The 24824-nt window shown below is 47.5% G+C and overlaps 1 protein-coding gene across 3 annotated transcripts in view; it reads right to left on the bottom strand.

Annotated features, from left to right (window-relative positions):
* Nucleotides 1-24824, bottom strand: part of ADRB2 (adrenoceptor beta 2) — a 54726-nt gene that overhangs the window by 8537 nt on the left and 21365 nt on the right. The window contains exon 3 of one of the 3 annotated variants that reach the window (XM_041748373.1): nucleotides 21365-23553. The exons of 1 other annotated variant lie outside the window; for it this stretch is intronic. In XM_041748373.1, the coding sequence (XP_041604307.1) occupies nucleotides 23407-23553 (147 nt within the window). In that variant the 3' untranslated portion in view covers nucleotides 21365-23406. Of the gene's footprint in view, nucleotides 1-21364; nucleotides 23554-24824 lie in introns of those variants that run through there. One more of the 3 variants, XM_041748374.1, reaches the window with a different exon arrangement.

Genomic DNA, 24824 nt, shown 5'->3' with positions numbered 1-24824 from the left:
ACTTGAAACTGGAATATTATCATTGGCAACAAACATTTCGAGTGATTTTCCTTGAAATAACAGGCTCACTTCACTTATTTTTGAGAAAATGTCTGCCAAATGTCCACATCTGAATACCATAGTTTGTGTGTCAGTCATTCTCTCACGTGAAAAAGTGTTTTCATGACAAAGATAGTTAATTCTTATTGCAGACCAACAACCACCAGCATATTTTTCTTCCAGATGACTATCCCACTGCAGTGCCCAGCAGAAGGACTTTTGCCTGTCTGGATTTTGTCACATAGAACATTACTGAGACGTATACTCAAGGGTCAATATTTAATAAAATTAACAGTGTTAACTGTCTAATAAAACACAGTGTTAAGTGGATCAGGCTTTTTTTCTTTATTTTGGATAGGTGGTGCAGATGGGAAAGAATGCAATGATGAGGAATAGCACAGCTGGGCGCCCCTAGCTGGATCTGTATCTGGATCCGGATCTGTGCTGAGGCGCTGGCAGTTTTAGCCACCGTTACTTCTGTACCATCCGTGTAAAAGTGAAAAAGACAACATAGTATCTTGCAACTAGTTTGGGCTTTGTGGATCCCTGGAAAGGATCTCAAGGGCTTCCAAAGGTCTGTGGACACAGCTTGAGAACTGACTTTTCAGGATGATTACTAGTTGCATTAATTATATTGAGCCTTACACTGATCCCATCAGTGGTGTCTGGGCTGTCACCAACAGGTGGGGTGTTTTCAAGGAGGTAACACGAATTATAAAAGGAACTGACATATCTTAGGTGCTGCTTCAGGTGCTCTTTATATACACCATCTCACAGCCACCCTTGCGGTAGGTTCTGTTTTAACCCACTTTCAGATGAGGAAATGGAGAATCAGAGAGGTGGGTTAACTTGCTAAAGAACACACAGCTGGGAAGTTGGAGAGTCAACATGAAGCTCCCGTCAGTCTGACTCCAGAGCCTATGCCCTGGATTGCTTGTTATTGCTGGAGAGGCTAACAGGATGGGCAAAGTGAAGAAACAACACGTCAGAGGGGGCAGGAGGTCAGGGTAGTGACTGAGAATGTTGGACCCAAGGGTTTAAGTAGCAATTCAAAGGTTTCCTCCACATCTATTTTCCCATCTCATTCTCACAAAGGCCCTCTGAGTTGGCCCACGAGAGTTCTTATTTCCATTCTATAGGTAAGGAAGTTGACTCTATCTAGCAGAGAAGGATCCCTTTGTAACCCCAGAGTCATATAACCAGGAGAGCTCCACCTTCTCACCCAATGCCAAGGACCCAAGGCCCTTCTTGGCAGTTTTTCCCCTTTGGGGTGTCCTGTTATCACATGCCTTGGAGGGGAACTTGGCAGTACAGGCAGGCAGTGATGCCGTTGCTTCTAGAGAGAGAGAAAGGAAGGGCGGGCCCATTGGCCCTGGTGCCCAAGGTCCAGGCACTGATTTGACCAGCAGACCTTTGGGTCTGTGAGGAGATTCAAAGGGGGTGCCCACTGAGGGGAGAGGTGCAATTTACATGAAATCAGGAACAGTTTATCTGTCAAAGAAGAGGGGAAATGGAGGGGTGGGGAGAAAACAGGCTGGAAAAAAAAAACACTGAAGTCTTTGAGGCCACTGACAAGGAGGTTCAAAGGAACAGAGGAAAAGGTCCCCAAATGTAGCCCAGATCTCTCTTTCTATAGAAGGAGAGACTGAGTCCCGCAAAGGAGAAGGAACTTGCCAAAAGTCACCCAGCCGGTAAAAATGCCCTGCTGGCCCCCAGACCCCCCTGATGATTCACAGCACTCTCAGAAAAGAGACCATATTTAGATAAATAAAAGCAAGCCGCCTGGTGTCTCCCTTCTGATGTCACAGAGCAAACGGTGGGGCGCAGCCAGTAGCCAAGGTTGCTTTGCAAGGAGCAGCTCAGGTTCTGGGACCCACGTTCCTTCTACAAAACTCTTGTGAACAGGGACTGAGAAGCAGGATGGAATTTCTTGGATTTCTCGGGACTTCTCCCGGGATTGGCCACGGTGTTCCTTCTGCCTACCACTCTGGGTGTTGAAATTCCGAGCGGGCTTTGTGCGCAGTTCACTCTGAGATTCTTTCCCTTTCAATGAGTTGATTTTGCCTTTGTTCTTTTGTTTATATTCCCTAGACAATCAACGGTTCCTGAAAGTTAACAGGCCTCCTGGATGCGGAAGAGGGGAAATTTCAGGACAGTTCCTGAATGTCCAAGCCTTCAAAGCCCCATGCAAGGCCAGGCCAGCACACAGCCTCCAGCGTACAGGGGGAGATCCTTTCCGGGTCAGGGTCCGCTCCGGATGGAATGCCTGTTCTCACCTCAGCATCCTCGGTGGTCTCCTTGCCCCAGGGCCCTGACCCCCCCCCCCCCACATCCCTGTGGATGTGTGCAGGGAGATCTTCCCAGGAGTGAGGGGAAGATCACCTGGTCCCTCAGCTCCTTTCCACTTTAGGGAGCTGAGTTCGGAATTTTAACCATTAGAGATTAATTCTTCAACTTCAGGTTTTGTTCACTAGGACAAAAGGCAGCATTATATTGTGGGAACATCCCCTCTCCCTCCTTCTCCCCTCTCCCCTACTTCTTCTCCTTCTACCCCCGACCTTCTTCTTCAGTTCACAAATATTTATTGAGAATCAGCTATGTCCAAGGTCCTGTTTTTAGAGCTGAGGTTTCAGCACTGAAAGTATTCTCTGGTGGAGCTGAAAGTATATAGCTGGGGGAGTGACATGAACCTATGATGGGATGTCAGGCTGTGTGCAGTGCAACCGTGTAGGTGAAGGTTCTAGAGCATGGCAGAAGGAGGATTTAGACTGGATGGTTAGGGATGGGCTTGGTTAGGACTACAGTCAGGAGGAGAGTGCACAGGAGATGAAATTTGACCTGAATGAAGGTAAGACACCTGAAGGAAGCTAGAGAATGTGCCCTGAAGCCATATGGGGAAGACTCCTCCACCAGTCACCCTAAAATGGAGTGGTCACCCCAAAAATGACTCCCCCCCGGATGTCCCAGGACCAGCTTCATCTTGTTTCTCGGTGACATCCTCCTCCACATTCCTGAAGACCATGCTCAGGTCCCAGTTAAACCTTGTTATCCCAGAAAATCTGGCTGTTATTTCCACCTAAGTTTACCTTTTGTGGTAAGTTTCCCATAAAGAGCCCTCCCCAAACAGCCATTCTAGAATCTGAGGTTAACTGACTGAGTCTTCATTTCTTCCTCTTCTGCCATTCTTGATCTTTTCAGGATTCCAGAGCTTCAGAGTCATACATGTCCTCTGAGCCCAGATGGCCCAAACCCCTCATCTTAGAGATGGAGAAAGTCAGGCCCAAGCCCAGGAATGGCCTGGTTGGTGGTTGGTCATGGAGTTAGTGGCAAAAATGGGCTAGTGGGGCCCATACCCAGCTGTGCTACTGATACAGGGCTCTTCCTCCTTCCACTTCCACTCCATACCACAACACACAGCCCCACTGGTCCACACCTATCTTCTATCCTTGGAGAATAACAATAATAGCACATATTTCTTCAGAACTCTGGTTTCCTTTTGCAATGTTGTTCTGTTCTTCTTTTCTGAGAAGGGAAACTCTCTGTAGGTTTCTCCTTTTTTTTTTTTTTCTTTTAAACTAAATATTATCTTTAGCTCTATGCCAGCCTCTAAAGGCTTTCCACCCAGGATCTCATTGAATGCTCACAACCCTCTTGTGAACCATCTTATTATTGAGAAACTGGAAAGCCCAAGTTCAGAGAGGTTGAATAACTGGCTCAAGTTCACACAGCCAGAGAATTGATGGAACTGGAATCAAAACCCAGGCAGTGTGACTCCAGAGCTTGTACCTTCACACAACAGGCCAGTCAGTTCTTTGGGTGTAGCATCTGCCACCAGCTAGTGTGGAGTGCTCCCGTGGAGCCTCTATGACTTTGGACATTTTGGTTACTTTCCTCACCTCCATTATCATGGCAAGTAGACCAGGCAAGGAGCCTACTAGCCCTCCGCTTTTTTCCAGGAGGCTCGTGACACATAGGTTAGCATGCTTAGCATCAATTGGCCTTAACACCCTGGCCACAGGTGATGCAATTCAGAATGGTAGCTTGACCCAAAAACTACCATCTTTGGGCTGGTTGGCAGCTATGGAGTGAACGCTCTGACCAACAGGCTGGGGAATCACTGAACTTGTCAGAACTTGTCTCTTGGAGATCAGTAAGATAGAGTTAAGGCACTGAATGGTGCTCATGATCAGAGGGGGCAGTGACAGATGCCCACTGCTTACAGACACGTGAGATAATCCAGTCACTCAAAACAATCACTGAAAAACTATCCAGTCAGCAAGATTCTGGCCTGCACAGGGTTTGTCTCTGTGGTTCAAATGGTTTCTTATCTTCTTTACTTTTCTGTGAACTCTTAAAATAAACCTCTGGTAAATGAATAACATGAGTGCAACTCTGTCCATGCTCCCTGGAAGGGGCTAGTAACGCTCCTCAGTCTGGGTCCCTTCAGGTGCTTCAACGGCTCAGTTGGTCACCCTCCCAGTACCAAGCACCCATGTCAGCCAGGATTCCTGCAATCATCCGTTTCACTAGCCCCTGGCTACACCTGAGACCAGTTTCCCAAAGGGAGGTCTAGGAGCCTTCTGGGAAGATTCCTGAGGCCCACTTCAGATCTGCTGAATCAGAATTTCCATGGGTGATGCTTAAGGATGGAATGTACCCAACCAAGTGATTTTTATGAATCCTGAAGTCTGAAAACAATGGTCATGGAGAGCTGCTATGGGGTCACACACTCATCTCAGGTTCTACCAAACGTAGATACCATACATTGCATGGAGAGTGAATCTGTGTTCTGTTGGGGGAATGGAGATGGGAAGCATTGAGTCACAGCAGTCAACACCTGCTGATATGTTTTAGGGACTGATTCTACCTGAGATTGCAAAATACCATCCATGAGCTTAATTTGTAGAGTGCAGATAGATTAGTTTTTAAAGATTGGAAATGATGTGCCAACTTCATGATCAGAAGATTTCATATATACAAAAGCTGATTTCTGGCTTTCCTCGAAAATCTGGGAGATCTAGTAGCACTGAGCCTTTATCCTATTTGGCAACAATTGACCGTTTCTGAAGAACAGACACCACCTCTATATGAGGCCTGGATGCCCCCATTACTACAGGTTCCCCTTTGCTCCGTATCTCTACAAATTTGAGACTGTGTCAGTGGTTCAAGAAAAATGGGAGTGAGCACGTTTTTTGGTGGATGTAAAAAATCTTCATGCTTACTAGGTCAGCTTTGTGATTGTCTTGCAAACACTTTGGCTCACCTTTCTCATGCTCACAATGGCTCACTTTATTCATGCCTGATGTGTGCCTGGTCCTAAAGACATTTGAGGTAGGACCCGGGACACTGACACCCAGCTCCCTCCCTTGGGCTATAACTGGAAGCTAAGAGAACAACATAAAACCAGAGACTATTAGCATCGGACTATGGAGTGCCATGTCATACTCCTACAGATGGAGAGATGGCAGCCCAGAAAGAGGAAGAGCCATTCTAATGGTTACCCAGGAAGTGGGGTGTGGCCGGGATGCCAGCCAGTCCTCCTCCAGAGCATCACCCAACACTTCCCCCTCTCTGTCTACACTTGGCACTATTTGCCTCGATTTCTCTTATGTATGGTCATTCCATTTTTTTTTTCTGGGTGTTTACCATATTCCAAGTACAGTGCTAACCAAAGTGTTTTACAAGCATTGTCTGATTTAATCGTTATTCCTGTTTGATGAATAAGAACACCGAGGTTTACAGTCACTTGGCTTATTAGTGGAAAAGGAGGGACCTGAATCCAGGTGCAGGTAGGTCAGGCCTTCTGCCCTGTGCTACCTCATACTGTAAACCAGCAGCGCTTCCAGGGGGACACCATGTCGTTCCCGGTCTATAGACGGTGGGAGCAAGAGGCTAAGTGGCTTGCCCGGGATCATGCAGCTGGCAATTGATACAGCTTGGACTGCAGGCTAGGTCTGACTCCAGGGCTTCTAAGCTATGGTCTCATTCACTGCTCTTCTGCCTCTCCTGAAATCCCTGGAAATCTTCCAAGAGTTCATTTGCATTGCTTGGTCTGAGGATACTCTTAGCATCATATGGAAATGTGGGTGTATGGAGGGGGCCGGGTCCATTCAGTGGCACACTGAGCATATCTGTAATGGTTTTGTGATCCTGCAACATTTTGTGCCGAACACAGTGAGTGGCAGGCACAGCCTAAGACCCTCATGTGAAGTGACTCCCGTGAACAGGGGATTTGAGTGTGCAGACAAGAAGGAGCTTCTCCACCATCACATAGTGAGAGCTAACTCTCAAAAGACTACAGAGCCCACACTCTGCAGAGCCCAAGCCAGAACACAGGGCCCAAATTTTTTTCTGCATCTCTGTTTCTCTCTCCAACACACGATGCTGGTTCCCTCCTATTCCAATTTAATCAGTAAAATGCTGCGCACTGCTGCAATGCCTTTCTGTTGTCCTTACCTGATTTTGTGAAACATGATGGCAGTGGCCTTGCATCTTTGTCTCACTTTGTGGAAGATGAGACAATGAGCCCTGATCATTCAGGATCTGATGGCCCAGAAAGAGTGGCCTTTGTAAGTGGTTTTGCCATCATGCTCCAAAGAACCCTCAGGTTTCCTGTAGCCACTTCTGAGATTTTGAAGATAATAACATCTTTGCCACCAAAGAATAAAGATTCAATTTAACTAAGGAACATGTTAATCACTCATTCAAAAATATATTTTATTGGGGTGCCTGGGTGGCTCTGTCAGTTGAGCATCTGCCTTTGGCTCAGGTCATGATCTCAGGGTCCTGAGACTGAGCCCTGCGTTGTCGGGTCTCTGCTCAGGCGGGGAGTTTGTTTGCCCTTCTCCCTTTGCCCCTCCTCCTTCCTTGTGCTCTCTCTCTCTCTCTTTTTCAAATAAATAAATAAAATCTTAAAGAAAAAACCCAAAACATATTTTATATATTGGGGTTTAGACATCATTTAAAGAGAGCATTCTGCTAAGAAAGCGAATCTCATTTTCTAAAATGTCACGGGCCATTAAGCTACAGGATACATCTGTTCAGAGATAGAAAGTAATCAGGGATCAAAGTCAAATATCCCAATAAAGAGAATAAATCAAATCTTCACCTTGAGCTCACCAAGTACCTCGCTGAAAGATGATCCTGCCTTCCCAGCATCTCCTCCTCGGTCTGCTGGGACAATGACAGTGTTTCTTCTACCCCTGCTGGACATGCATGACCTGGCCTTTATTCACTACGGAACCCTAGCATGGCCAGCTATCCCTTGGCAAGAGGGTCTGAGCTTGCTGGTGGCTCTTACTACTCAGGCTGACCTATAGGATTCTCTACTATTTCCACTCTGCTTCTAGAGCCCAGAATCTGCAGATTCTGGCCCTGGGACCTGGAGGCCAGGGTTGCTGGGGAGGGGGTGCTGTGAAGTCTTCTGGAAGTGCAGCTATGGCTGATATTTCCTCCTCTATGAGTACAAGGGATTAGGAAGGTCCATTCACACAGGAACAAACTTGAGAAAGGCAAACAGATGGAGCAGATATACACTCAGGCCTGTTCTCCTCTGTCTCCTCAGAGCCTCCCCAGTGTAGGCAGGCAGGCGTGCACACACACAGAGTCAGATTCAAAGCTAATTCAGTTGTAGTTCTTAGTAAAGTGGTTTAACTAGTCAGGTCAGATAGCCTGCTTGTCTGCTCTCCAGCCAGACTTACCTCTGTCTTTTTCTATTGTAGGTAAATAACCATGCAGCCCTGCAGCCAGGCCTGGCCTCCCTAGCAGCTGGCCCAGCCATGGACCCCTCCCAGGGCTCATCTCCTCAACACCGTCAAGGCCAAACTCCATATCATCAGGTATTCAAGATCTCAGAAGTGTAGAGCTGGGCAGGATTGAGCCATCCTCTGCAAGCCTGTCATTTTTACGTGTGGGAGAGGTGGGGGCCCAATATCTCAGGAGGAGGACATGGCACTTCTATCTTCCAAAGAGGCACACAGGATTTCTGCATCAAGCTGGAAGCCTGTCTTAAAATTCAGACTGCACAAATGCCAACCCTTGAGCTGCACCAGCCCCACACACATGTTTTGTTTGGTCCATGCAGTGTGAACTGCCACATATTGTTTTGTAATTTAAATTTAAATTTTTAAATGGGAAATTTCAGTACCCCATCCCCAGCAAAGTTTAGATTTCTGATTTCTCTTAAAAATTGGACATCTTGGACACCTAGATCGCCATTCCCACGTGGCAGGAATCTGCTGAAGGCAAAGAGCCACAGTTCCTTTTAGGCTTAATTTATTTCTCTTTCCAGTTGAGCACCGGTGGGCATTTGTATCTGCAACCTCTGTCTGAACTAAAACAACAAAAGAATATTGATGATTGTTGATGTATAGTGAGTATCCTACTGGTAGTAGACACCATGCTAGGGACTTCCTGTATGTATGCTATCTACTTCTCACTAAAGCCCTGTGAGACTGATTTATTATAATTCTCCCATTTTACAGATGGAAAATAGAGGCTCACGTGAGTTCAGAGATTTGTCGAAGGTCACACACATAAGAAGCAGCAGAGCCAGGGTTAGAAGTCAGATTTTCCCAACTCTCGAAACTATGCTGATTCCAAGGTGTGGGTAGACTCTGTTCCTGGAGAGAACTTTCATGAAGATAACCCTCAAAATCTCTCCAACCCTCTCTATGTCTTTGGAGTTTGAGTCTCTGTTTCCAATAGCCAGAGGGATTTTGCTGCCTGCACGTCTGCAGGTATTCACCAGATGAGGAATGTGAGTGACAGACCGGAGTGGACTTTGCTCTAGTCTGCTTTCCAGACTCCCAACCGCTTCTGTTCCTCCTGACTTCTCTGCTCAAGTGGCTATCTCTCCCTTCCATGAGCCATGTGGGCACTTCGACTTCATCACTGACTCTCCTCTTTGCCGTTCATGTTTTCAATCAACATTCAGCCATATACCAGGTCCTGTTCATACTTTCTCCACATTTCTGGTTTTAGACTTTTGCTTTCTGTCTTCTGCCAACCTCAAATCCAATCTTCAAGGCATTGCCACATTAATCTTCTTGACACGTTGGTTAGATCCCATCATCCCCTCCTTATACTGGCCACCCACTGCCTGGGGAGGCAGGCGGTCCTTCTTTGGCATGGCCTTTGAGACCCTCTGCAAGGCTGAAGAAATTTCTCCAGGCATAGCTTTCTGCAATCCTCTTTATGTTTCCAGCCCTCCAGCCGAACCCAAATCTCAAATCTTCCCAGTGCTTTCCGTGTCTAGATGCTTGTCCTTTCTGTTTGGAATGCTCCGCTGTTCAGCCTTCCTTGTAGAATTCTACTCCATCTTTTAAGGTTGAGCTCAAAAGCCACTTCCAGGAAGGCTTCCCTGCACAAACTCTTCGCCTCTCAGTTCCTCAGTCACTTGTTTCACTGTTTGACAACTGTTTATGGGACATCTGCTATGTGCCAGGCACCATGGATACTCATTCAGGCATTCCTCCAACTTTTGGCAAATCCTTCCTGAGTCCTTACTACATGGCAGGCACCGTCCCTATATAAGAGATACAATACTCACTGCCGGGACGTAATATCCGTGCACGAGGGAAATAGAAAGCAGCTGAATCTGATTCACAAGACATGATATAAACACGTGAAGAATGAACAGGGCCCACCAGACATCAAGGGGCACATGCTCCAGAGATGTGCAGGCCTAGCTGGACCAACCCAGGCGCAAAAGTTCAGGAACAGCCTCTGGCCATTCCGTGGCTCCTCCTGCATTCTGACTTCTTCTTTGATGTTGATCGACACTGTGGCTGCTGGGCCTCTTATTTCACTCTCTCCCAGGGAAATGCAGCAGCCCCAAGAAGGATCTGCATCTGTGGATGCAGGAGTATCCCATGGCTGGACCCTGGACACTCTGTCCTTATGGCCACAGGCGGCACCATCAGAGGAGGAAGTGCAGAGCTGAACCACAGGGGTGGGGAGTGGGGCACAAGGTTGTGCAGTCAACCAGAACAGAGCCTGCTGAGACACATGAGGGTGGACCTTCTACAGTGAAGTCTGAAGTCTGCTGGTGGGATTGCAAGCTTCGGCGGAGAGTAGCTCAGGTGTGTTGGCAATGCTGCAGAAATCACAGGTAAATTGGCTGCCTGCTTCGTGCTCCACTCTCTCAAGTCCCAGCTGTAGGGCGTCCCATGCCACTCTCCTCTCTGATGCTGATCTCCTCTCTGATCTGATGAGGACTACCAGGGAATGTGTGCTCAGGCTCTGTGAGAAGGGTGCTATGTGGTTTTCTCATCTGAGGTTCATGCACAGTCCTTATCCTTATTTTGTTGGTGAGGATACTCAGGTGTGCACAAGGAAACAAACACAAGGGCACACCAAGCACACCGGAGTGTCAGAATTCAAACCCAATCAGACACCAGACTCCAGAGCCCCTGTGTTTAACCACATCAGAGCATAGCCAACTCTCCTGTTAAAATTACACCTGACCCAAGGCCTTGTTCAAATATCACCTCTGCTGTGAAGTTTTCCTTGATTACCTTATCCATCCTTGCCTATGGCACACCAAACTGCGCTGAGCAGTAGTTGTCATTCATTCATTGCATGTTTATTGCATGTCCACTACCCCTTCTCTAAGGGAGCCCCCTGTTCAGTTAGGATCAAGGCAAATTATGCATTAGAGCTGCTATGTTCCCACTTATGAAGTAGCTGCCATCACTTCCAAGGCCTGAGAAAGTCGTAGGTCTTTTCCTGTGGTGTGATGGCCTGGGACCATCCAAGCCACTTAAGAATTTAGGTCAGACATATGGAGATTCAGCAAGCTGCAAAACAAGCAGGTGGAGAAGCAGCAGGGAGTTCCGCTAGGCAAAGCAGTTGCTGGAGGGACAGCATTTATAATTCTTGCCCCTCTGCTTGCAACCATCCCGCAGAGTTGAGTTTCTGAGTCTTCCCCCAGAGAATGTGATGATCTCCTTAAGCTGTGCTCTGCAGGATTCTGGTGTTGGGGGAGTTTGCCAAGTGTTTACGAAATCACTTTAAGCAAAGCTCTTCTTTCCTCAGGGTGCTGTCATTCCAGCACCTCGGAGACTCCTCTGCTGGGATGTAGAGGGAGCCAGTGTCACGCTGTGCCAGGTCAAGTTCCCAGGCTGGGTCAGGCCCTGGAGAAGCCCATCCCACTTCACCCCACCAAGGAACCAAAAGGTACTTCCTTAGTCAGTTAGAAGACATTGAGAAAGAAAGGTGGGGAGAAATTTTGCTGAAAAGAGCCGCAGGCAAGCTATTTAGAAACTACCGTCCTTTTGCCCCATCCCTTCTCCAGAAAGCTCTGACAGGTTCTGGAGAGTGTGGTTCTCAGCGTTTACATGCAAGAGTTGGACCTTTGAGGATCACGGCAAATTTATATAATTTCTCTCCCCAAAAATCTCCCCTCTGCCACATGCAACTTAGTGTACAGTTTTAGGGTATTCAGGGGTTTCCCTGAAAGCCACCCATGAATCCCAAGTTTGGTGTCCCTATAGTGCCGTAAGCAAACAGGATGATTTAATTTTATTTTTTAAAAATTTTTTATTTTTTATTTTTTAAATTTTTATTTATTTATGATAGGCACACAGTGAGAGAGAGAGAGAGAGTCAGAGACACAGGCAGAGGGAGAAGCAGGCTCCATGCACCGGGAGCCCGACGTGGGACTCGATCCCAGGTCTCCAGGATCATGCCCTGGGCCAAAGGCAGGCGCTAAACCGATGCACCACCCAGGGATCCCAAAAAGATTTTATTTATTTATTCATGAGAGAGACACACGCACACACACACACACACACACAGAGAGAGAGAGAGGCAGAGACATAGGCAGAGGGAGAAGCAGGCTTCATGCAGGAAGCTCGATGTGGGACTCGATCCCGGGACTCCAGGATCACGCCCTGAGCCGAAAGCAGATGCTTAACTGCTGAGCCACCCAGGGATCCCAAATAGGATGATTTTAGGAAGTGTGTGGAGAAAAAAATTTAAAATTTCAACCCCTGAGTATTTACTTGAATATGTATGCAAATCATAATTAACACATTAAATCTGCGGTCTTATAGATGTTTGGGGGATGAAGCTAACCTTAAAAAAATTGAAGACAATTTTAAACAGAGCATTAAGTAAATGGGCAGTGGTTCTGGGAGCCAGAGCTGGAGAAAAGGCTGGAAGGTGCTGAACATAGTGGACGTTTTGAATGCACAGTCCTGGTTCATGGAATCTCCAATCTGATTCGATACTTTTACCATGGATGAGGCACTCAGGGCCCGGCGGGTTTAACTGTCCTACCTGAGTGCTTGGGGTAGTCAGAAGCAGATTCAAGGAAGTCCCCAATGCAGCAGATTCACAGGCCAGGGCTTTTTTCCAGAGCCCCATTTGTTTTCTTATTTTCTACCCATTCAGATTTAACCTCAGAGGATAAAAGACAGTCCACCCTCATTCAGGGAGCAGAGTAACTTCAAGTAGCCAGTTAGAGCACTGTCATTTTACAAGGGCTTTTATAAGTATTTTCTTAGACTCTTCTCACTGTTTATACTTATAAATGAAAAAAATGTTTCAAGATGCTTGTCATTCCTCCCACATTGTTCCAGGTTTGCCTGTATAGAGTCTCAGGAAATGATCTGATGTCTTCCCCCGGGGGTTTATTCTATTTAGCTAGAGTCATAAGACAGAATCAGTTTCGTATGTTATGAGGCTTCTTTCCATTTGGATTGACATTGTGCTTGCTGGTCTGGTTACCAGGCTGAAAACTAATGGTGTATCATATAAAGAACTTTCTTTAACCCTGCCCAGGTCAGCCCCACCAGCCCCTGCAGGGAGCATTGTTCTGACCTCTGAATGCATTCATTTAAGAGGGACATGGACCTAGGGGAGTGTGGCCAGAAAAGGGTACAGGACAGGTAGGAGACTGGGGGTTGAATCAGAGGAGCGACAGCTGAAGGAACTGGCATTGGCTGGCTTGCCCACAGAAGACTCCAGGGCCCCGTCCAAGGTCATTGCCTGCAGATCTTTAAAAGCGTTATTGTAGGGCAGCGCAGGGCAGCACAGGGCAAGCGGACCCCACTGCAGGTCAGCGGGCAATGCAGCGGGCAGGCTGAACAGAGGGGGTGGGTGGGCACTTGGTGAAAGCAAAGAGCAACAGGCAACAGCTCCAGGTGATTGTTCTCACGTAGGAATGCAGGCTAGAAACCTGAATGTTTTTTTTTTTTAAGATTTTATTTATTTATTTTATTTTAGAGAGAGAGAGAAAGAGATAGAGAAAGAGCAACTAGTGGGGAGGGGCAGAGGGAGACAGCAAGGGAGAAGCAGACTCCTTGCTGAGCAGGAAGCCCAATGCCATGTGGGGGCTCAATCCCCAGACCCCCAGACCCTGAGATCATGACCTAAGCCCGAGGCAGATGCTTAACCGACTGAGCCACTGAGGTGCCTTGAAACCTAAATTTTTTTTTTTAAGATTTTATTTATTTATTAGAGACACAGAGAATGAGATAGAGAGAGAGAGAAACAGAGACAGAGACAGAGACACAGGCAGAGGGAGAAGCAGGCTCCATGCAGGGAGCCCGACATGGGACTCGATCCCGAGTCTCCAGGATCATGCCCCGGGCTGAAGGCGGTGCTAAACCGCTGAGCCACTGGGGCTGCCCAAAACCTAAATTTTTGTATGAAATCTGATTTTCAAACGGTGGCCATATATCTCGAAAACATCTGAGAACATTGTGTGGCCAAAGAAAACACAACTATGAGTCAGATCGGATCTGTAGACTATGTTGTAACTTCTGCCTCTGTGATCATGAGGTTATTTCAGGGCTCCTGGTTGCTGATCCAGTGCTTATGCCCAAGCTTGGACTCCTTTTTGGGGGGAGCCAGCTCCTGTGGCATGGTCCCATGCTCAGCACTCAGGGTGCACATGGACTTAGGACAGCATTTTCATTCCTCTCTAGGACAGAGTGGAAAGCCCTAAGAGTTGGAAGACTCCTTCTGGAGTGGAGGGAGGGTCAGTCTATGCTGGGGAACATGGAGGAGGCGCATGGTCTCTGGAAATATGGCTAGAGAGGCAGGATATCCGAGTCCTCATGACACTTTTGCCAACCCCTTGCCTGTGTGTCCTAGAACACATGCCTTCTCCCAGTCTATTTCTTTCTCTACCTAAGGAGGGACAGGATTGGATGGTGTTCTGTAATTTTATGATGGTCACGCCTCCCAACCCTCAACCTACCCCCTGAGGACTTCCAAGTCCCTATATCCTATGTCCCTTTCTAGGTTTCCACCAACCCTAAGAAACCCTTCTGCAGAGCCAACCTGGAAGCCTGCCTGCTTCCTGCCACCTTAGGCTTCTCTCTGCTTGTAATAGCTTCCTGTTTTCCCTACCTGCCACCCCCTGTTCATCCACTTCCTGGGCAAGGGCCTCCAGAACCCAGTCTCTTCCCCATTCGTATGTGCCTTTCCATCAGAGCACTCATCATGGTTGCACCAGACATTTATTTGTGTGATGATCAGATCAATATCTCACTGGGGTAGATTATCCTGATGGTCTCTTCTAATGCTCATATTCAGTGATTCTGGGACAATCAGCCAGTGAAGGGCAGAGCCAGAGCAGTGGTTCTGAATCTTTTTTTCTGTCCCATGCATCTCAGAGATTTCAACACCCACCTAGTGTGAACTGGCCAATGGGATTCGGAAACACTCACATGAAGATGAAGAGCACATTTTCTCTGCCACTTGTTACTTGTATGACTTTTTAGACAAGCCACAGTGCACCTCACTTTTCTCATCTGTAACACAGAAACAATGATGCTGTTCTACAGGTTCTTGTGAGGTATAAGTGATCTAAATCACTTAGCTACTGTGTCGGGTACAGAAGAAACATGCCATACATGAAAGCCATGAGAATAGTTTCAAATCTCAGGTCAGAGCCATCCTTATGGTATAGATCCCAGCAGGACTTTTGAATATTTGCTCTCTTCACTAATTAGCATCCCCTTGTCTACCAGAGGACCAAGGGAGACATGAGCTAAATCAGGGTTCTCAGCTCGGGGAGATTTTCCTCCAGGGGACGTTTTGCAATGCCTGGAAACAATTCTGGTTGTCACAGTGGTGGGCAGGAAGGTCCTATTGGCATCAAGTGGGTAGGGGTCAGAGAGGCTGCTAAACATTCTACAATGCACAGGGCAGCCCCCATTACAGAGAATTACCTGGTATGAAGTGTCAACAATGGACTAAATGGTAACCAAGGTACACAGACTACAATGAAATAAAAAAAAAATTCATGAGGTTTTACATACGTATAAATTATACAGGCATATATACATATACATACATAAATGTATATATTTACTGTATGCATATGGGCTGTATTCTACACTGTATGCGTGTGTACATACCATGCCCTATGTCATAAAGCCCTAGTGCTTACAGTACTGACAGCCAGCACAAAGACAAAGGCATGGCACAGACTCTCAGCCACGAGCCAAACTGACTCACCCACCGGAGGCTGATTTTACTGGAATGAGAAATTAAACATTTGATCTACGCACAACTTTTTAGGAAAGTTGAGTTTCAGGGAAGCTGGGGTGTCCCTGGTGTCCTATAGAGTGTGATCACGAAGCATGCCATACATTCATGCCCACACCCTCTTCCTGCCTAAACTTTCCAGTACCGAGCAACTCTTGAGGAAAGTGAGAGGCTGAGAGGTCGCAGGCAACAGCAAAATGGCGAGGGGCTGCCCTTTGTGCTGGGCCATGAACTGGCCAGGCCACCAACGTTGACTCCCTTTCCCCTCTTCGGCTTTAAGCCTCTCGTGGGTGAAAGGAGGGTGTAGATGAAATGACCTTGTAAATGTTCTTTTTGTCTGCACAGCATGGACTCTTAGTAAGGGAAGAATTCAATTCCCTCATGGAGGGCCTAGTCTCCCAGACCCCGTGCTTGGAAGTAAATCCAAAAAGCTGGGAACAATAGCTCAGGAATTACAGAATAAGACGAACCGAGGCTGGAAATCCTATCATCTTCTCTTACTTCTGTATAACCCTTGGAAAGTTACTTAAATGACAAGAGCTACTTATCTCAATGTCTGATACAAGGTTCAAGAAGATACTGTTTGAACAGTCTCTAACACAGGGTAAGTACTTGATAAATAGAAGTTGCTATTATCATTATTATTAATCATTATTATTAGGTATTGGGTGATGGCAGTAGTGTGATTGAGCAATGGTGTTTATACTGAAAGATGTTATAATCTACCAAGAGAACCCGAGAAGTGGCATAGAAAATGATGAAATGGTAAATAGAAGCATGACCACTGAGATGCGAGGTAGGGTTTACATTTAAGAAAGAGATATTCATTCCAACTGGAGAGATCAAGAAGGACCTTGGTTGTTGGAAAAGGCACAGAGGGGGTTGGGAGCGTTCTAGAATATGCTAGAAAATTCCATCATCTAAACTGTTGTCTGGATTCTAAATGCCATCATCTTTCCTTTCCTGGCCACAGTGAAATGGGACAAGTAAGTTCTCTCTGTGGTCCACAAGCTGTCTGTGGAACTGATGGATTCCACAAATACTTTATGATCTGCTTGCTCCTTCTGTCAGAAAGAACTGGAAAGAAAGAAGGGGGGAAAAACCCAAACACCAAATACATTCCATGTCCAAAAGGAGTACTTGGTGGCAGGATGCAAGTGTACAGATAAGGGTGGGGGCGAGGGTGGGTCACAGACAGAGAAGAGCAGGACCGTTGGCAGTGCCTCTTCTAACCGGGATTTAGAGGGAGTGTTTGAAGAGTGAATACCTTCCCCTTCAGCCTGCGGTTGCTCTGGGAGGCTCACGTGCACGTGGAGCGTGGTGCCCCCCCGACACCCAGGGCTGTCAGGGAACAAAGTGACTTCCATAGGAAGAGGGGACGGTGGGCATGAGGCCTGGAGGCCAAGGCTTGGAAGCAGATCCCACACTGCGAGACAGAGCCACAGGGTTGTGTCATAGCCTGGCCTCCCAGCGAGGGGGTGGGACGAGAAGCCCTGCCCCTGCTGCCAGCAGCCCCGGAAGGTCCTAGCTGTCCTGCGCTGGCATCTCCAGAGGCACAGTGAGTGTGGGACAAACAGGAAGCCCCAGGTGAGATGCAAAGTGCTCCACGGGGAACAGACTCTCTTATCCTTCTTTTGGGAGATGAGGAACTGAGAGGCGTTGAGGGAAAGCTCTTTGTGGGGTCTCACACAGTAAGTTAGGAGCAGGGCTGGGGAGGGGTTGTGGGTCCCAGGCCTGGGGGGCCGGGTGCAGCCAGGCCGGGCCACCTGCACAGCCCATGGGGTCACCGGGAGCCGGGACCGGTCAACACGGCCCGGCCTGCTCGCCGCCCAGGCACGCAGGTCCGTGGTGGGAAGCCCTGGGGAACGGAGAGGAAGAGTTGGGAGGACATGTGGGAAATTGAGCCCGCCAAGAGAAATGAAAAACACGTTAGCTGGTGTGAAGGGAAGAGGATGCAGAGACCATCCGTCGCTTCGAGGTTTCCGTCATCTGCGGCAGAAAGGGGAAAGGGACCTTCTGCGAGGCCAGCCTGAGTCCCCAGCCCAGCTGCTCAGGCTCAGAGCTGCTGGATCTTTCTCTGGCAGAACCGCTGCGCAGCCAGTCACCGTGCAGAATCTTCTAGGTCGGTCCCTGGCAACCAGCTCGTGTGTACTTGGGGGCGGGAAGGCTAGTCTAGCGACAGATTTCCCAACCTTTTAAGTCAAGAGACAGAGGGACACAGGATGGCTTCCATGCCAAGTGGCTGTCGTTTGCTGAGCAGAGCAATTGTCCTATTTCTGTCCTGGATCCCCCAGTGAGGCATCTGGATGGGAAGAGTGGTGAGGTCCTCCCAGGGTCCAAAATGCAGGGGGTGCTCCAAAGGGACAACCCATGCGTAACCGAGTACGACCAGGTGCTGAGGACGAGCTTGCATATCTTACGTGCATTCTATCCTTCAGCCGTTGAGGTTTCTCTCGAGTGACTAGTTTCTCTTGTGTGTTACTAGCTAGTCCTAGGTTAGATGTGGAGAATCTGAGGCCCGGAGGGGTGTGCGATTCAAGATCCCGCAGCCAATAGTCACAAAGTTGGGATTCAAAGTCCTGTCTCTTGCTCAAGAATCATGGTAATTAATGCTCTTCCCCTGGAAATGATGTTCTCATAGCATGTACACTCCTTGTTTCTTTTGAGAGCCTGTCCCTGTCCCAGCTCTGGATATTTTAGGGGAAAGATCCCAGGCTTTGGAGATGGGACGCAAAAGACGTATGCGGGGGCTGCTCACACCGTCTCCAGAGCTCCGCTTGTGCGCATCTTTTCCTCAACAACATGTTCAGTGATGCGATGTCAGTAGCTTGAAACTGGCCACAGTCGGAGTATTCCCACCACAGGAATAGGCATACTACAAATCAGCACCCCCATATCCCCCCACACCCTGTCACCAAGAACTAGCTAACTGGCACACTATGGGATGGTGTCTTGTCTCCATCACCAGTTGAGAGAAGAAGCATTTGGAAAGCTATGTGGAAATGTGATGATGTGATGTTGCCGTGACCCCCAAGTTCATGGAAAGTGGACTGCTCTCGCCGAGCTGGGTTAGGCGGGCTGGGTGTCAGCAAGTGTCAGAATCACCAGGAGTGCTCATAGGGAGGTTTGGGACCTGGGCTTGTTGAGGTAGGATCGGGCCTGCTGTGTTTTCGCCATGATTCTGGTGCCCACCACAGCCTGAGAACTGTTGGCCTGAACCCCCAACTGGGACTAGGACTCCCTCCTTGACCTTCCTCATGAGGATGATTAACATAGGCATAAACAAACAAAATCAGATCTTTAAAAGGAAGGTTCCTTATAAGCAGCACTCTGAGGCTCCAGCTCCTTGCCTGTAAAATATGGATAATTTTGTCCTCGTCTGCCCGTTATGGAGATGGCGATTCTTTTTTTGTTTTGGGTTTTTTTTTTTTAGATTTATTTTGGCAAGAGTCAGCCAGTGAGTGGGGAAGGAGGTAATGTAGAGGGTGAGGGAGACAAGCAGACTCCCTGCTGAGTGGGGAGCCTGATGGAGGGCTGGATCCCAGGACCCTGAAATCATGACCTGAGCCGAAATCAAGAATCGGACACTTAACCTACTTAGCCACCCAGGCGCCTCCGGAGATGGCAATTCTGAAGTAGTGATTTTGTAAGCAGGGAAGCTGTACAATGTGTGGCATTGTGATGGCAAAAATAGGTAGATGAGCTCTACTTTGGCTTGATTTTCCTTGGAGTGCTGGGGAACACCCTCCTTTCCCCTCCTGCTTCCACATCCTATTTTTGAACCTGGCATATTTTGGCCTAGGGATTAAATGACCAATGGAGCCAAGAAACCTGCATGACTGCCCTGCCTCTGAGTTTCCCGGCACCTCGGCTCCTCGGATCTGCCTCCCCCAGGGTCGACTGCTGGCCTCCAGCCTGGGCTGAAGAGACCCAGCAGCCCCATCTCCCTTCCTAGACTCACTTCTCAAAATCTGGCACTTAGCTTCTTACGGAGTAGCTGCCCCACCTCAGGAGGCTACCTGGCTTTAATTTGTAAAATATCCCTTTCTGCCCTGTGTTGTGGAGGAGGGCCAACGTGGCCCCAGCCAGTGACCTTTCCTGACGGGTACAGATGAAGTCCCCAAGCCTGTGGGCAGGGGCCAAAGTTCTAGTGTGCGCTTGCCATGATCTTGCCAGCCAATTTCTCCTCTCTGGGTCTCCAATTCCTCATCTGGTGTTTCCCAGCGGGGGAAGCTGTTGGCATTTTGTGTGGGATGATTCTTTATTCAAAGTCCTGGACATTACAGGAAGTTTAGCATTCCTGGCACCCAGCCACTAAATGCCGGTAGTGTCTGTTTTGTCACCAACTCCAAATGCCCCCACGTGCGTGCACACACACACACACACACACACACACACACACACATTTCCAAATGGCTCCGTGGGGCTGATTCTGCTCTGGGACTATATTCTGAAGGGCCTCAGTCTCCTCATCTGGCGAATGGGCCAGTGTGGTTCCCCAGAGCCGGAGGGGCCTCTTCAGGAGCAACAATAAGAACTGCCCTGGGCTGGAAGGACAGGCTGAGTGTGCCTCTGCTCTGTTCCCCACAAAGTTCCACTTAGATTTATTAAATCTATATCAGTTCCACAAAATAGCTTGTTTGGAGGAAAAAACCCCTGTGGCTAAAAAAAGTGTGAAAACCACTGGACTGGATCAGAGGTTGCTAAATGACAGCCCAAGGGTCCAGAGCACTCCGCACACATGTTTTGTTTGGCATGGGATTTTAAGATTTTTGGAGCTTACACTAAAAAAAAAAAAAAAAAAAAAAAAAAAAAAAAAATTCTGGATTTTAGGCTTCTTGAGAGGAAAAAAACAACAACAACAAGGAAGTGGGAAGATTTCTGGCAACACTGAGCCCAGATCTCTACAGGGTGATAGTGGGCTCCAGCTGAGTACAGACTGGCCACTGCGATGGGGCCTCCCAGTCCCTTGCTTCCTTTATTTGTCTGCCTCTGGAAGCTTCTGTGTTCAATGCTTGGATTAGATCAGTGGTTCTTAACCCAGAATACCTGGAGGGGCTTTAAAATTCCAGTGCTAGGGCCCTAAGCCAGAGGAACTTAATAACTGTCTTTGGGGGTGGGGCCTAGGTATTAGTACTCTTAAAATCTCCCCAGGTGATTTTACTGTGCAGGCAGTCACGTGAACCAGCAGACTCTAGAGGATCTCTAGTTTGGGAACTGGTACTTGCCACCCACCCTTTGGCCCCTTAGGATCTCCAAGCCTCTTTCCCTTCCTCTGGCAACCCCTGATTCCCCCAGAGACACATCCCCATTGGTCCTCTTGCTCAATAAGTGAGCTCTCACTTGGCAGTGCATCTATCTGGTGTCCCACTGGACTTAGTGCTCTCTGGTCAGATCCAATCAATGTTCTGCTTTTACTAAGGCCCCACAGGGCTCAGACCTCTGTCTTGGGGTCCCAGCCCCACCACAAGGAAACTGCTGGTCTCATATTCACTAGCTACTCTCAGCCTCTTGCCACAGAAGCAGTCTGGACTCCTTCCTAACACTGGAGTGACACCTTTCAAGACATTGCTCTCTGGGCATGATTCATTTGTATAAAACCCCAAAAGTAACCTATAGAATTCTCAAATTCAGCACTGTTGACATGTGGGGCCAGACAAGTCTTTGTTATATGGGCTGCCTTATAAACTGAAGAATATCTAGCAGCATCCCTGGCCTCTATACCCTAGACACCAGAAAAACTACAATCCCTCCAAAAGTCATAACTAAAAGAATCTCAGGACATTGCCAAATGGGTCCAAATCACACCCACTGAATAACACCACTGTAAAGTCATTCATGGTCTTACTTTCTCTTAAGGCATAGATGATATTTGGTAATATTGCAATTCTTTTTTTTTTATTTTAAAGGTTTCATTTATTTGAGAGAGAAAGAGAGAGAGAGGATGAGTGGGGAGGAGGCAGAGGATGAGCAGGAAAGGGGCAGGGGTGGAGGGAGATGGAGAACCAGACTTCCCACCAAGCAGAGGCAACTGTGAGGCTTGATCTCAGGATTCTGAGATCATGACCTGAGCTGAAGGTAGACACTTAACCGACTGAGCCACCCAGGCACTAATATTACAATTCTTATGCCACCCTCATACCTGTATACTCCCCAACCTTGTGTCCCCTGGAACCCCAGTTTCCTTTTACAGTAAATAGATCTCTCTAATCCTACCCACCTTTAATGTTTGTTACCACATCTGTAATGAAACATCCATTCACCCAGTTGCTCAACAGCCTAGAAGTCTTTTTTGATTCCTCTGATCCTCAGTTTATGTAGCCAAGTAAGAAACAAGTCTTAGAGGCTCTATGTTATTCCAAATCCTCCCATTTCTTACCATTTCCGTTGCTGCTAATTTTGTCTATCATTTCTTTTTTGTCTGGACTATTTCAGTAGTCTCATTTCCTCTTTTACAATCCATTCTCCTTTCTGCAATCAGAGGAGTCTTTAAGAAATGTAAGCAGAACATGTCGCTTAACTGCTTAAGAGTTCTCAATGGCTTCCCATTCTCAGAATAAAACCTAAACTCCTTATGAGGGCCTATGTGGTCAATCTGGTTTCAGCCAACTCCTCCAGCCACTTTTCACCTATTACATTCCCACTTGACTCGCTGCCTTTCCACATCTTGGCTACACCGAAAGCTTTCCTGCCCCAAGGCCTTTGCACATGTCATTCTCTCTGCCTACTTTCTTACATCCTGGTTTCCACAGCTGGTTTCTTCTTAAGCTTCAGCTTAAGGGCTACTGTTGCAAACAGTCACTTTCCCCTGACCCAAGTTATTCAATAACCATTGAGCAAAGTGAATTAATCCAATATATTTTTATTGCCTTTCAAACAATTATTACAAACTATAATTATCGTACCCATTTTTTTAGTTCCCTAGTTGTCCTGCATCTTACCCTACAAGCATATGTGAGGGCAGATCCCTACTCCTCTCTATTACTGTACCCTAAGACCTAGAACAGTGCTTGGCACATAACACGGGCATAGTCAATTTCTGCTGAAGGAATCGGTAAATGGATACTTGCAAGCTTCAGGTCCCAGACTCCTCAATGTCCTCATGGTAGAGGATGACTGATGCTCTTCTAGCTCTGACATTTTAAGATGCCACAGACTCTGCACCAGTAAAATGTCAATTCACAGTGGACCATTGGGAATTCCATGAGTCACTCAGGGGATTATTACAATCTTAGTGCCTCTGTGACCATAATAGGACTTCTTTGGTGGAAGGATACTGATTTCTTAAATGTCAGTGCTGGAAGGGAACTTACAATCAAGGCACAATCTCTTCATATGACAAGTTAAGGAATCCGCCCTTGAGCTTTATCATCCACTCATCAAGGTTAGCTGGCACTGAAAGATACAGAACACAGACCCATTCTTGCCGAGAGGGTTAAACCACCTCGTGCCATTGGTAGAAGTCCTACCGTTCTCATGGGCCTGGTTGGAATGGCCTGGCGCTTACTGACCATGGGCTGGCTGTACTTTCTGCCAGTAGAAAGGAAGAGATGGCACCTTATTATTTTCACCGTAAGCCCTGAGGTTGGCAGAAAAACTGGTCTTCCAAGAGTTTGTGATGATCCTTGCTCACTCCCGCCATCAAAGGGGAATGGAGTTATTTAGAAGAGTTTACACTCTCAACTTAAAATAGATATGGCTCAACACTCCGCTTCTGATGTCCATCAGCAGAGTGGAGCGAAAGAACCCCATGAGAACGAGTTGTCAAAGACTACTAGGAAGAAGAGGTTAAAGACTAAAAAGAAAGAGAGGAGGCTCATGGAAAAGAAGGATCATGGCAAAGAACAAGGAAATGTTGCAGTATCAGCTGTTATATGGGGCTGACTGAAGACCCGAAGGCCCAAGGAGGAGGACTGGAGAAAGCAGTGAGTCTCCTCCAGCGCCGTGCATCTCTCTCTGCCAATAATTTGGCATGGGACAACAGGCCAACCCCGTCTCCTCTCTGGTCCTCTGTAAAACAAAAGGGGTGGGGTGGAGGTAATGGCTTTGGAGTAATTTCTAGAGTCCTCTCTATGTGTCACTTTTTGATGCAAAAACCACAGAGACCTCCCCAAACAGAACCGAGAACACACTCCAACATCCTTTCAGTTATGTGCCAGTTTATTCAAAGTCAGTCAGTGGCTTTTGAAGCCTGATGGAGCAGAGTGACACAATAAAATAAGTGGCAAAATGCAGACCTACTTCCCTTCACCCGGGCAATTTGGGAGGCATCACAAAGCTCCTGATGACACCTGATCACCACCCCGCTTTTGTCCCCCCCAGAGGCTAAAGTGAATACTTTGAATTAAAACCAATAATAAAAGCCAATAATAAAATACTTTGAATTAAAACCAATAATAAAAGCCCTTCCATTTATATACGTGCCTTTGAAGCTTCTCACAACAAACGTGAGAGGTATTATTTTTCTCAAATTATCCACAAGGAAACTAAAACTGAGAGCAAATGATTTACCCAAGGCCACCAGGGTGCCTGCTCTCCGTCCCTTTCCTCATGCTTCCCCTGCCCTGCTTTTTGACATGAGGACCTACATGCTGCAGTTTGGCCGATGGGAGTGTATGACAGAAGAATGGAGGCGAGGTGGGGACAAGCTGACTGTTTCTCCTTTCTTTCTCTACCTCAAGGGGCATCTCTGGCAGTGGCTTTATGTGCTCTGTGGCTCCAGCTCTTGCCAAATAATCCCCTGGCTTCTGGGATCTTGTGTCACCACCTTCTCCTGTGTCCCTCCAGGCTCAGGAGCAACAGCATCCTTCTGCTATTGTTAATCTCTGATTCCTTACCATCCCTGTTTGGCTTCTCAGCTCTTCTATCACCTGTGCATCCAATTCTTTATATTGAATTTCTTAAGTAGAAAGACCTAGAGTGGTTTCCATTTTCTTTTCTTTTTTTTTTTTTTTAAAGATTGTATTTATTTATTCATGAAAGACACAAAGAGAGAGAAGCAGAGACACAGGCAGAGGGAGAAGCAGGCTCCATGCAGGGAGCCCGACGTGGGACTCGATCCCGGGTCTCCAGGATCACACCCTGGGCCAAAGGCAGGTGCTAAACCACTGAGCCACCCAGGGATCCCCGAGTGGTTTCCATTTTCCTGGTTGGACACACATCCTCTAGCTGGGGAATCAGTGCTATGAGGAGCTCTAAGCATGGCAGAAACGGCCTGAGATAGTGTACCAAATGTGTGCGTGTGCATGTGTGTGTGCGTGTGTGTGTGTGTGCGTCTATGT

The sequence above is a fragment of the Vulpes lagopus genome, chromosome 3 (genome assembly GCF_018345385.1).
Source record: "Vulpes lagopus strain Blue_001 chromosome 3, ASM1834538v1, whole genome shotgun sequence".
NCBI classification, from domain to species: Eukaryota; Metazoa; Chordata; class Mammalia; order Carnivora; family Canidae; genus Vulpes; species Vulpes lagopus.
Note: the sequence above shows the minus strand (reverse complement) of the source record. Positions and strands in the feature narration are given on the sequence as shown.